We start from the raw sequence: 13545 nt of genomic DNA, 5'->3' as shown, positions 1-13545 counted from the left end.
CAGTTACCAAGAGGAACTATTGGTAACGTAAAGTTGATAAGTGATACTGTTTCTTCCTTTAATCTAATGGATCATGACACCTGCTTTGGAGACTGTTGTTCAAGTTTCATATTCTTGATATTTTAATGGTGGATATAACATGGTTAAGGTCTGAGTAGAATAGAATCTGGCGTTTGAGGGCTTCTTTCATTATTGTGAACTTAATTCTAGTGATAACATCTGTGTTTGAATCTCGAATGCAGAGTGGTAGACTTGAATGATTCACAGAGGTTAGTTATTTTTATTTTCTCTAAGTGCTTATGCTTCTCAGAAAAAAGCATATTTGGAGAGCATGGAGAAAGTAGTCACAGCTCTAATAGGAAGGGGATTTGTTTCTCACCATTAGGTAAAATCATGACTTTTTTCTCCCATAAGTTTTTTTTTCTTACTGATTTCCATTGTCATTGTATTCTTAGTTTTATGGGTTCTGCTAGTTTGTTACTAGTTGGCATTTTGCTTATTTCCTTCTGAGAAAAAAAATGCAATGATAATAGAGGTATCTAGGTTATTTTGTATATGCCAACTTGTGAAATCATTCCCCTACAACAGCTCTCGTGGATTTGAGTAGATGTTCTGACAACTCCGTGAATGGTGGAGGTAAATTCATTCCACATAATAGTAAATCAGAGTAGTGTGCCAAATCAGAGACATGTAATTCAGAATGTGCTGTGCCAAGAAATTAAGCCTTTTCTTCTATTGTCAGTAAAATTTAATTTTTAATTACAGATATTATAAGATTATATGTATTAACAAGCTCCACAGTTGTAAAACAATGAATTTGTTTTCCTTTTTTTGGACAATGTCCCAGTTAAGAATAAAAATGACACAATTTATAATAATATTAGTGGGATTAAAATTAAAAATTTAAAAATGTTCTTACCAAATTAAATCTTCAATGTATAACTTTGTTGTGCTTACCCTAAGGGATTGCCTACTCTAGGTTTGTGAATTTATTATTTTTTAAAATGGTATATGCTTATTAGTATAAACTGCTTTATGACTTAATGAGGAATTTTTTATAGGCATTTATTTTACTTAATCATAATCTATAGATGTTTTATCTCCATTTCACAAAAAAGGAAATAGGCTAAGGTAGATTTAAGCAGTTTGCCCAAAATTACACAGCTGATACTGGAGGAGTGGAGTTAGAAAGAATTTTTGATGAACTCATTGACGTTCAAAAATGTATTTATCATTTTCTTAAGATTGTTTTTAGAAGTTATTTATAATCAAGGAAATACTTGCAAAATCCCCAAATAATATTACCAGTGTTGAATTTGGAAAGATTTTGATTACATACTAGTATAGAACGTTCACGAAGTGCAGTCCATATGTTTGGTTGTGGTGAATGAGATCTCGTGCCGCAGGCGGGGATGGTTGCCCGGTTGGTGAGTGCTCTCAGGAGAGGTGACGGAACAAAATATGGAACTACAGAGATGATAGCAGCTGAGATGTGGAAGCATAAGGTCTGAAGGTAGAACCTCACCAGGGCCGCATTAACCCACATTCACTCATTAGTTGGAATTCACCTTTTGTACATTCTTAATCTTGTCAGCTAGACTCCGTGTTTTGAAAACAAAGAAAATCTTGAATTTTAACAGATTGATAGTTGATAATTATTTCAGTCTTTCTTACTACATATTTTTGTGGAAAATAGACTACGTAGCTGTTTGGCAGACTGTTACATTTATTTGAACGTTCTTTCTTTCTTTTGTATTTTTAGCACGACCACATGATTTCTTCGATGCACAGACACTGGATGCGATAAGACATCGAGCCATATGCTTTAACCTCTCAGCCCATATAGAAAGTTTAGGGAAGGGACACAGTGTTGTTTTTCATAGTACTGTAAGTATTTGATTTTTTAAAAAATTATCTGTATATGTTTCTGAAAATGTGTATTTTGACTTTCATAATCATATTTCTAAATCGCTCAAAATCAAAAAACATACAGTTTAACAAAAAAACAACCTTTTGCTTTATCAGTGTTTTAAAAATTACTTATACTATTGGTTTATAAAGCAAATATTTCCCACAGTTGGACATTTTTATGATTAAATTAAATGTATTTATTTTCAAATAAGCTTAGGGTCCTTTTTATTTTTATATTTTATTTTTAATATTTTTCTTTTTATTGAATGTATTGGGGTGACACTGATTAACAAAATTATACAGGTTTCAGGTGCACAATTCCACAACACATTATCTGTACACTGTATTGTGTATTCACCACACCAAGTCAGGTTTCCATCTTCACCATTTATCCCCCCTTTATCGTCCTCCACCTACCCCTCAACCCTGGCAGTCACCTCAAAAACTGAATATTTTAGCCTTTAATTTGAACTATTTGGGACTCTTAGTTTGGCAGTTGGGCCATTAGGCATAGATGGTGTCTTTTTTTGACCTGGTTTCCTTGTTTGTAGAATTAGAACATTAGACGCCTTTTAGCTCACATCCTATGTGCTACGTGTGCCTTCCTTACACCAACAGAAATAAGATAATGGCTATCAAATTAAAGGTTCGTGAAGGAGGGACTTTGTTCTGTTTTGTTCTGCTGATGTATCCCAGGTTTCTAGAATTGTCCCTGACACGTACTAGGCTGATTGTATTTGTTGAATGATTATGTTGGTTAACATAGAAAAAGAAAAGCATCAAATTTTACAAAGCAGTGCATAGGGCATTTTGGGGTAAGTAGGAGTTACTAGTTAATAAAGAGTTCTGTCTTCATATGTTCCTTGCCATTCTATTATCCAGTTATCTTTAAATTGCTGTAGTTTGGCGAAGGTAAGTTACTAGAGAGAGAAAATTTTTTAAGACCAGACTCTTAGTAATTTGGATCCCTGGAAAAAGAGATTGTTTAATTTTGCCTGTTGAAATAGCAAATATACTAAATTAAAGTTTTATTTATTTATTTATTTATTTAGTCCATCGATAGATTATTTTATTGTCCTTCTCCTTTAGAAATGGAATTCTCACTCACTTATACCAGCGCCAAATTCCAGTAGCCACAGCAAAGAATATGGGAAAAAAGGAATGTGTCTTTCTGATTATCTCTGTAGCAATAAATTAAGGTTTATTTTTTAGTTCAATTAAAATTCATGAGAATGTCAGTACAAAAGGTTGATATTGATGTCAGTATCTACTGGTTTGAATCTGTATTTTTTTCCATCCTCTGTAATAGGTTTTTGGGGACATACTTCTTCTTCTATGTACTCGTGTTCTTCCAGTTCCAAGTTTCCAATTTTGATTTTGATTTCCCAAATTAAAGGCAAGAAATGAAAAGATCAGACACAAAGGAAAGAAAACCTTTTCTGAGATTGAAACATATGAGGTGTGAGTTTGGGTTTGAAGAAAGGTGTAACATACTTACAATTTTCTAAAGAACATTGGAAATATAGCTGGCTATCTAAGTAAGAATGGAAGGGTTGGAAGGAGAATGAGAAGATTTGAATACAAGATAAAAGTGGGTACACCTTGCTTAGCAGAGATGGTTGGAAGTCCTCCTTTGAAGTTTGATGACATAGGTTTATAATTTTAAGTCTATAATTGTTCAATAAGATATGCTCACCAGACCCAGAGTGTCTGGCATTTGGGCTAATTTAAGTATTGAGTGCCTACTATGTGCCACATATTACTGATGTAGCAGTGAACAAAACAGGTTAAAATAAAACAGTAAACCATGACTACCCTCTAGTAGAAGAGACGTGATAAACAAGATAAAGTAGTAGGATTTTAGGAACCCCAAAAAAGTGAGGAAATAAGGCATTCTGTTATTAGGGGAGGAGCATCATAGCCAGTGGGAAATCAAGTACAAAATCCTTAAATGGGAATATGCCAAATACTTGGAAAAACAGTGAGGAGGCCAGTGTGGCTGGAGGAAGTGAGGCACAGAGAGTAGCAGTTAAGTCGGAGAGGTAATAGGGAGAACCTTGTTGGACTAAGTAAGACCTTGGCTTTTTTCTGTGTGTGGTGGGAAGCCATTCAAGGAGTTTGAGCAGCCATGGTCTGGTGTGATTTTTAAAATAATTTTTATTTAATATAAATACTCAAAGTGTATAATTCTGTGAGTTTTGACAGTTCTGCTTAATTGTGAAACTACAACTATTACAGTTAAAATACAGAATATTCCCATCACTCAAATCTTGTCTGTTGTAACGTTAGTTCATCTCTGCTGCCACCTCCTGCCCTAGAAAACTCACTGGTCTGATCTCTTTCTTCTCATGTAGGTTTTAATGTGCTCACTTTGGTTTTTTGTGTTGTGAGAACAGATTGTGGGTCAGAGAGTGGGTAGAATGGGATCAGTCTTTCCAGTAACCCAGGTGAAAAAAGGAGACTGGAATGGTTCTAGTGGAGATGCCAAAGAGGTTGGATTCTGGTTCTTTTGAAAGTGTTACTGACAAGGATTATGGATGAATTACATGTCAGATTTGATAATGAGCAGAAAGATGACTTGAGTTTTTTGATCGCAACAACTGGCCAAAAAGGATGTGTAATTTATTTATTCATTTTAAAAATTATTTTATTTATTTATAGAGAGAGAGGAAGGGAGGGAGAAAGAGAGGCAGAGAAAACATCAATGTGAGAGAGAAACATCGATCGGTTGCCTCTTGCACATCCCCATCTGGGGACTAAAACTGCAACCCAGGCTTGAACCCTGACCAGGAATTGAACCCTTGACTTTTTGCTTTGCAGGATGACCTCTAACCAACTGCACCACACCAGGTCAGGGCTGGAGTTGACATTTAAAATAGAGGCTGTGGTGATGAGCGTTTCAGGGGGAAAAGGGAGTATTAAGAAAAGGTAATTTCAGCACTTTTGGTAGAGCTAAAATAGTGCCTGTGTCATGTAGGGAGTTTGAGCTCAGACGATAGGTATGGCTACCGATTCAAACATGGAAGTTTTCAGCATATTAGTGGCATTTAAAGGTATCAGACTGGATAAGATCACTTTGGAACTAAGTATAAATAGAGAAGAGAAGAAATTTAAGGACTGAGCTTTGGAGCATCAACATTTAATAAGCAGTAAATCTGATGAAATAATGGTCTAGTAACGAGCAAGTATCTGATTAGGGAATAGTGAGTGGTGACAGTGATAAAGAAGGGTATATTTTAAAAAGCAAAGCCCTGACTTTCACACGCTTTCATTAGAGTAGCTCCTTGTGATAAAATCCTTAGGTTTGCCATGGGAGGATTTGAGATGATCCAAAAAATAAAAAAGAGAGAAGGAACTAAAAATGGTTGTGGTGATATAAGGAGTCTGGAGGAGAATTTAAAAATTTAGAATTAAAATAGTCTGTGATGATGAAAATAAGTTCTCTAGCTGTAGAAAGCATCTGAGAGGATTTAAGAACATGAAACCTATGTTTGTCATAAATTAAAAAACAGGAATGAGTGACTTGCACTCCCAGGTGACATTGCGGAGGCAGAGGTAACCTTGACTGAGGAAAAATCACAAAGGGTGGAATGTAATCTGGAGAATGCTTTTTCCTGGGGAAGGTGGAAGGAAGAGACATCTGTAATGGGAAAAGTTCTCTGTTGGACACACTAGAAAGGAGAGGAACTAGGTGAGCAAGTTCTCTGAAGTTCTATGGCTTGGGAAGGTTTTGTGTTAAACAGAATGACTTCTGTTAGCAGTCAAAATGTTTAATTCCAACTACAAATTTAAGTGTTCTAGTTACCAAATTTTTATAGGAAATATACTGATAATGAAACAAGTAGCAGAAAAACATACATTTCTGTGAGGTGCTATCCTATGCAGTTTGCCTAATTTGTCTTCTTTAATTGAAACATTTTCTTTCGAGCCTTCTCCAGAAGAGGTCAGCAGATTCTTAGTTACCAGTCTGTTGGCTTGTCCGGCTTGGTTGGTTTGCATTGTTTGCAGATCTTTGTAGAGGTATTTTGTTTTAGCATCTTCAGATCTGTCTTTGGGCTTTTTAATTAATCTCATTGTCAAGTGGATAATTAGGGTACTTAACTACAGATTTTTATGTAATGGAGATAGAAAGTGTTCTATATTTGCATAGAGTGCTATTGTTACTTATTTCTAATATGTTTTGAGGATGACGTAGTTTTGTGGGGCTATTTGGAACTTGGTAAAAACACTGATGTTTAGATTACTAAAACACTGAAGTGCTAGTTTTGTTAATGTGGAAGTTGCAAGATTTGTAAAATATCACTGTGACTTAACTTTTATTTATTTAAGTATTACATTAATTTTCAGAATCTGGTAATGAATGACAAGCATATTGTTTTTCTTATGCTTCTATAGGTCTTTTGTTCAGGTTGATCCACCCTTTAACTCAGATAGATTCTTTAAAATTGAACCTAAACATAGATTGGCCAATGTTTCATTTACAATAAAACAAACCAACCAACAAGCAAAGAAGCCCCCCAAAACAAAAAAAATTCCTTAGTTGTAAATTATAAACTTTTCCCTTCTCAGAAGTATTTTTTCTTTACTGTGTCTTCTTTAAAAAGATTCTAGCCAATGTGGATTCTTGGTTAGCCTTCCTGTTAATCCACAGACTTAGGAGATGTAAAATAAATAGTGTTTTCAGTACCTTAACAAAGATAATATGGTTTGTCTATTTGGCTGTACAGACCTTCTTCAGTTCCTTTTTTCTGTTTTGTGAAAGTATGTGATTAAAGGTGAAATCACTACAAAATAGGGCAGAACAAGATGTGGTAGTGGTAATATCTGGTCTAGGATATGAACATTTGAAAGTTCTTGATTAGGATTAAACGTGCCTTGCAGTGATATATTAGAATAATGTGTTACAAATAATTTTTATGATTTCTTATCATTACTAGGTAATAGCTAAGAGAAAAGAGGATTCTGGAAAGATAAAACTTTTGCTTCATTGGATGCCTGAAGACATGTAGGTATTTGGAATACTATGTGAAATTAATAGACTAATGTCTTTTATTAAAATCTTATACTAAAAAATTACTTACATTGTTGGATTCAAAGATAAATGACTTACAGAAATGAAACTGAAGTATTTTGAGGTTGTCAGGATTAATGACAGAATCTCTGAAAGCCCTTTTACAGTTCCTGGCTAAAGGTATAAGCTTTTAAAATTAGCTTTTTATTGTTTTTAATAAAAGTTGTAACGATTTGTAATAGAATGTGATTATTTTTAGGATTTTTAATGACCCTCAAGTAGTGTGCAAGCAGCCTTAGTGGTCCTTTTGTTTGAATCATTTATTTAAAATATTTCTAAACATGTGTCCAGCACACAACTAATGTTATTTTATAGAAAATGCAATTAACTAGCTTTCCAGTAGCATTACATTTTTCTTTGAGTTTTAGTACCTTTTAGAGCACTTCTGACCCAGATGCTGCTCAATTTAGAATTTCAATTTTAGTTTTTTTAAGCATATTCTATTATGTTATTACAGTTGTCCCAATTTCCCCCCCTTTGCCACCCTCTGCCTGCTAACCCCTCTTCTCTCCAGCAGTCCCCCCTACACCTTAGTTCATGTCCATGGGTCAGGCATATATTAGGTTTGGCTTCTCCATTTCCTATACTATTCTTAACCTCCCCCTGTCTATTTTGTACATACCAATTATGCTTCTTAATCTCTGCACCTTTTCCCCCCATTCTCCCCTAGTCTCTCTTCACTGATAACCCTCCATGTGATCTCTATTTCTGTGATTCTGTTCCTGTTTTAGTTATTTGCTTAGGTTATTTTCTTTTAAGATTCATTGTTGATAGTTGTGAATTTGTTGCTTTTTTAATGTTCACAGCTTTGATCTTCTTTTTCTTAAATAGGTACCTTTAACATTTCATATAATAATGGTTTGGTGATGATGAACTCTTTTAGTTTTTACCTTGTTTACTTTATCTGCCCTTCCATTCTAAATGATAGCTTTGCTGGCTAGAGTAATCTTGGGTGTAGGTCCTTGCCTTTCATCAGGTTGAATACTTGTTGCCAGTCCCTTCGTGACTGCAAAGTTTTTTTTTTGAGAAATTAGCTGATAGTCTTGTAGGTACTCTTTTGTAGGTAACTCTCTGCTTTTCTCTCGCTGCTTTTAAGATTCTCTCTTTATCTTCACTTTCGTATTTTAATTATGATATGTCTTGATGTGGTCCTCTTTGAGCCTAACTTGTTTGGGACTCTCTCTGCTTCCTGGACTTGCATGTCTATTTCTTTTGTCAAATTAGGGAAGTTTTCTTTCATTATTTTTTCAAATAAGTTTTCAATTTCTTGCTCTTTTTCTTCTCCTTCTGGCATCGCTATGATTTGGATGTTGGCACATTTGGAGATGTCCCAGAGTTGTCTTACACTCTCCTTATTTTTTGAATTCTTGTTCTTTTCTGTTCTGGTTGAATGTTTATTTGTTTCCTATATTCCAAATTGTTGATTTAAATTCTGGCTTCCTTTCCTTCATTGTTGGCTCCCTCTGGATTTTTCTTTATTTCACTTAGTGTAGCCTTTATTTCTTCCCTTATGTTGTTGCCATACTCAGTGAGGTCTCTGAGCATCCTGATCAGCAGTGTTTTGAACTCTGCATCTGATAGGTTGGCTATCTCCATTTTGTTTAGTTCTTTTTCTGGGGTTTTGTTTTGTTCTTTCATTTGGGCCATATTTCTTTGTCTCCTCAACTTGGCAGCCTCCCTGTATTTGTTTTTATGTATTAGGTAGAGCTGTTTTGACTCTCTGTAAAAGGCACCTGCAAATTGTGTGTGATGGAACCTTAGGTAATTGCCAGGGCAGGACAACCTGCTTCACTGTTTTGTGGCTCTGTGTGGGGGGAGGGCTCAGAGAGGGGAGTGTGCTGCTGCCTGGCTTCTGGAGGTTTTCCTGGCACTCGTCCCGATTCCAGTCACTTCACCCACATTCCCCATATGCGACTAGCTCCCTTCCAAGCTATTGCCCTGGTGTTGAATCCCAGAGTGGGAGGGTTTGCGTATGTTTTAAGACTATGAGGACCCTTTAAGTGATGTTTTCTGAAAATCATGGTAGTTTCTTCTGCCAACCCAATCCCCACTGGTTTTTACAGCCAGAAGTTATGGGGATTTATCTTCCCAGTGATAGAACCCTGGGCTGTGTGTTCTGCCCTGGGGTTGGGATTGCTAGCTCCCAGTGTTATCTCCCAGTTTTTATTTACCATATGGGAATGTGGGACTGTCCATGACAGTTCAGCCTCTGCCTCTCCGCCTGGTCTCTATCTCTTTGCCTCTCCTACCTGTCTGGATGATTGTCGCTTCTTTAATTAAATCCTTGGTCGTTGGGCTTCCATATAATTCCATTTTCTGACAGTTCTGGGTGTTACATGTTTTGAGATTTAGTTGTAATTCTTTTTCTGGTTGTGTAAGGGGGCTAAGCATGTCTACCTAAGCCTCCATCTTGACCAGTATCCAATTTTAATTTTAATTTTTTAATTAAAATTTTTTTCTTGTTACAATAGGTAATAGAGGTGTATTGTTGATATTTTGGATGAAATTGATAAGCACCGAGAATAGAATAAATTTAAATGAATAGAATCAAAGTGTGTATACTTATTTTTCAAAAATTGGCAACATGTAGTTAATATTTGTTCTGGATATTAAGTAATGTTTTTACAGTTTTCTTCTCCAGACTCTTTGAATGTGATATGAATTAAAAGTTCTTAAATAGATTTGGGAGTTTACAGTGCATATTAGTATATTGATATGAAGAAGTCTATTTAGTTTTTTAAAAGTCCTGTGACTATTAAACTTCTGTTAGTGTAGAATATATATACCACCATTCTCTCCCCCTTTCCTTCCAGGTTTTATGGAAATGCTTCTGTAAGACATTTTAAAATAACCCTGTAAAATTTATTTAATAAGCTGCTTTTTGTTGAACATTGAGGTTGCCCATAAGCTCATCGTCACCAAGCCCTTATTACATGAAATTTTAAAGGGACTTATCTAAGAAAAAGATCAGCCCTGGTTGGTATGATTCAGTGGATTGAGTGCTGGCCTGCGAACCATTGGGTCGCCGGTTCAATTCCCAGTCAGGGCACAAGCCTGGGTTGTGGGCCAGGTCCCCATTATAGAGCACATGAAAGGCAAGCACACATTGATGTTTCTCTCCCTCCCTTCCCCTGTCTAAAATTAAATAAATAAAATCTTTAAAAGGTTAAAAAAATCAAAACTATGAACAGTAAAATGACAACACACTCACAACTGTCAACAACTGAACCTAAAAATAAAAAAACAAACTAAGCAAACAGCTAGAATAGGAACAGAATCATAGAAATGGAGATCACATGGAAGGTTATCAGTGGGGGCAGGGGGGAAATGGGGAAAAGGTACAGGGAATAAGAAGCATAAACGGCAGGTGCAAAATAGACGGGGAAGTTAAGAATGGTATAGGAAATGGAAAAGCCAAAGAGCTTATATGTATGACCCATGGACATGAACTAAGGTGGGGAATTGCTGGACAGAATGGGGTTACTGGGTGGAGGAGGGCAAAGGTGAGAAAAAAAATGAAACATCTGTGATAGCATAATCAATAAAATATACTTAAACACTAGAGGTTTTTCTCTACTGTTAGATATTAAAATCTATTAATGTACAAACTATGCAAAATGTTACAGTTTTTGATAGGCATTGCCCTCCTGAGTTTTTACCAATTTCTAATCCCATCTATTATATTAGGTTATTTCTTTGGTTTATTATCAACCCTGGCTAGCATCTTTCTTATTACATTTGTCATTTCTTTGATTACAAGTAATACCATTTTTAAACTGTTCATATCTTTGGTGGATTGATGGTGGGTGTGATTTATCTGCCCTCTCACTTTCCCCTAATGAGTGCTCACGTCTTTGTACTGATTTGTAAGAACTATGTAAGGTTGTAAACATACAGAGTGGGATGAAAGTAGCTTTACAGTTTTGAGTACACAAACAATTTATTCCTGTATTATTATATTACTTTTCACACAACTTCTGAACCTGTTTTTGCTCACCCTATAGTTTTGACACCTAATTTCTTTATGAAGAAATAAGAAGTAAAACTCCCCAAGTTACACTTTAAAAAAAATTACATGTAATTAAAATTCTGAAATCAAAGAAATTTGTTCCTATAAGAAAATTCAAATAAAAGTATTTTTATATTTGGAATTACCAATTTCCAGAATAGTAAGAATACAGACATTTAAATATAATTTTTTACTTCTTATTTTTTCATAAAGAAACTCAGTGTCCGATTTCCATCAAGTCAAGCTCAAGTGAATTTCACTCAGCAAGCTAAAAGGCAGTGTGTTCTAATAGGTGTTTCTCAGTATGAAATGGCTTTGCCACTAAAAATTCCTAGTGCATCCCCAAATTTGTGCCTAAAATTTTACTCTGCTACTTCTCCCCATTCCACCATCTGGATTGCTGAGTTCCCTTGGTTTCTGAGAAACTTGTTAAAACTAGATGGCCCTATCAAACTAGCAGATAAGGCTGGGTGATATGAAGGTATATGAGGAATAAATTTAAAATTAATGTTATTTTATGTATGACTTTTTTTAATTTACAGTTTGCCTGACGTGTGGGTGAATGAAAGTGAGCGACATCAATTAAAAACTAAAGTAGTTCATTTATCAAAGCTACCCAAAGATACTGCCTTGCTTTTGGACCCAAACATATACAGGTAATTTAGTTCTTGAGTTCATGTCTTTTTTTTTTTTTTTTTTAAGATTTTATTAATTTATTTTTAGACAGAAGGGTAGGATGGGAGAAAGAGAGGGAGTGAAACATCAGTGTTGGTTGCGTCTTGCATGCCCCCCTAATGGGGACCTGGTCTGCAACCCAGGCATGTGCCCTGACTAGGAATTGAACCAGTGACCCTTTGCTTTGCAGGCCGGTGCTCAGTCCACTGAGCCACACCATCCTGGGCTTGAGTTGATGTTTTACTTTATGAATTGTAATCTTTAAGTCTCTAAATACTGGGTGTAAGATTAGGATTTATTTTGTAAGGACTGAATTCAATACCAAACATCATCTTGTTTTCTAGAGCTTTCTATATATGGCAATTACATCACAAAGATTTATAAATTACAGAATTGAGAAAGATAACATTTTGATAACGTTTATGTGCCGCTTTAATTCCAGTTTTATGTTAAGTAGTTTAATTGTAATATACATAGTATTTTGATAATAAGTGCCTTTTATTTAAGTATATATTACTTTTTGTAATATCAGACTTTTGTGGACCTGGGAATGGTATTATTGCATGTTCCCTAAATACCATAAATGATTGTTTTTTTAAACTTAGACTCTTCCCAAACTTTTCAAAACAACAGTTTATACATTACTGTTTGTTTTTGAGTGATAGCTCAGGCCGTTTACACTTCTAATTTCTGATCTGGCCTTTGTTTTAGTATGCCGTGCTTATGAAGGTATGGGGGGGGCGGGGAGAAGAGGACCGGATCTCTGTGTGTTGAGTCACTTTGTTGGGTTCTTTACATGTACTTCATCCTCACAGCAGTCCTGCCAAGTAGGTGTTGTTATCTCTGTTTTACAGATTGGAAAACTGAGGCCAGAGGTTCAGGTGCTTGCCCAAGGTTACACAGATACTATGTGACTGCACTCCATACTGCTTCTATCCAAATGACATACACTAGGGTGATTTCAAAAGCGGTGAAAATGCTGAAAAGTCGCTCTTAATGAACAAACTTTCTGTATTTTTAAAAGAAGTGTTAGTATGTATTTTACGATAGGAATAGGTTGGATAAGAGTAAGATAATCCCATGTGAATTTTACTAATCTATAAATGAACTATGTGCTATGCCAAATTTTGAAACCATGAACACTTTGAAGGTTCTGCTCATTTCATGGCTCAATTTTTTGGAATATTATTCAATATAATAGGATGTTTATAATTTGAGACATCTGAGAATGAAATTCTAACATAACGGGCCTTGGCAGGTGGAAACATTTGAGAGTCTTGAGTTTCTCCTACTCCAAAAAGAAATTTTTAAAAAATATCTTTTGGTGAAAGTTCTGAGTACAATAAAATCTTATTTTTTTTGTGGAATGAGCTAGGTTATCAAGAAATTAACCAGCATAGAGAACAGTGAAATGACCATTAAGACGATTTAGGGAAATCCGCTACCACAAATACAGAAACGTCACTATTCAAGAAGTAATGGAGTATTCTTTGTTTACTGGTACCTAATTTAGGGTTATTTCTGCTTGCTTTTTGAAGGGAGTAATTAAAATTAGCATTCTGAAAGAATGATGTTTTGGGAGAGCCACCCTGCTATTACTGCTGGTTGTAAACATCTCTTAGGCAGAGAGTTGACAAAGGGGCATGAATCTTAATTACAAGATTAAGACTAACTCCAGTGTTTCTGCCCTGCATTCTACTCTTCCCCTCCAAGGGTCTTCCTTTTTCTCAGAACCAGCTTGGTTTTTTTTTTCTCTTCTTATGCTATATAGGAAGCAATTTAGATAATTTTGTGAAAGTGACATAAAAAGTCATTCATGCTCAGAACTGATGTTCTTAAATGCATTGGAATTGCTTGTCTCATAGTGTAATTCTACAAT

The 13545-nt window shown here is 35.3% G+C and overlaps 1 protein-coding gene across 2 annotated transcripts in view; it reads left to right on the top strand.

Annotated features, from left to right (window-relative positions):
• Nucleotides 1–13545, top strand: part of AEBP2 (AE binding protein 2) — a 103655-nt gene that overhangs the window by 44260 nt on the left and 45850 nt on the right. For both annotated transcript variants that reach the window (XM_045184065.3, XM_024575896.4), the window contains exons 5-7: nucleotides 1763–1887; nucleotides 6849–6916; nucleotides 11534–11647. In XM_045184065.3, the coding sequence (XP_045040000.2) occupies nucleotides 1763–1887; nucleotides 6849–6916; nucleotides 11534–11647 (307 nt within the window). The remainder of the gene's footprint in view (nucleotides 1–1762; nucleotides 1888–6848; nucleotides 6917–11533; nucleotides 11648–13545) is intronic.

Source organism: Desmodus rotundus, chromosome 3 (genome assembly GCF_022682495.2).
Source record: "Desmodus rotundus isolate HL8 chromosome 3, HLdesRot8A.1, whole genome shotgun sequence".
NCBI classification, from domain to species: domain Eukaryota; kingdom Metazoa; phylum Chordata; class Mammalia; order Chiroptera; family Phyllostomidae; genus Desmodus; species Desmodus rotundus.
Note: the sequence above shows the minus strand (reverse complement) of the source record. Positions and strands in the feature narration are given on the sequence as shown.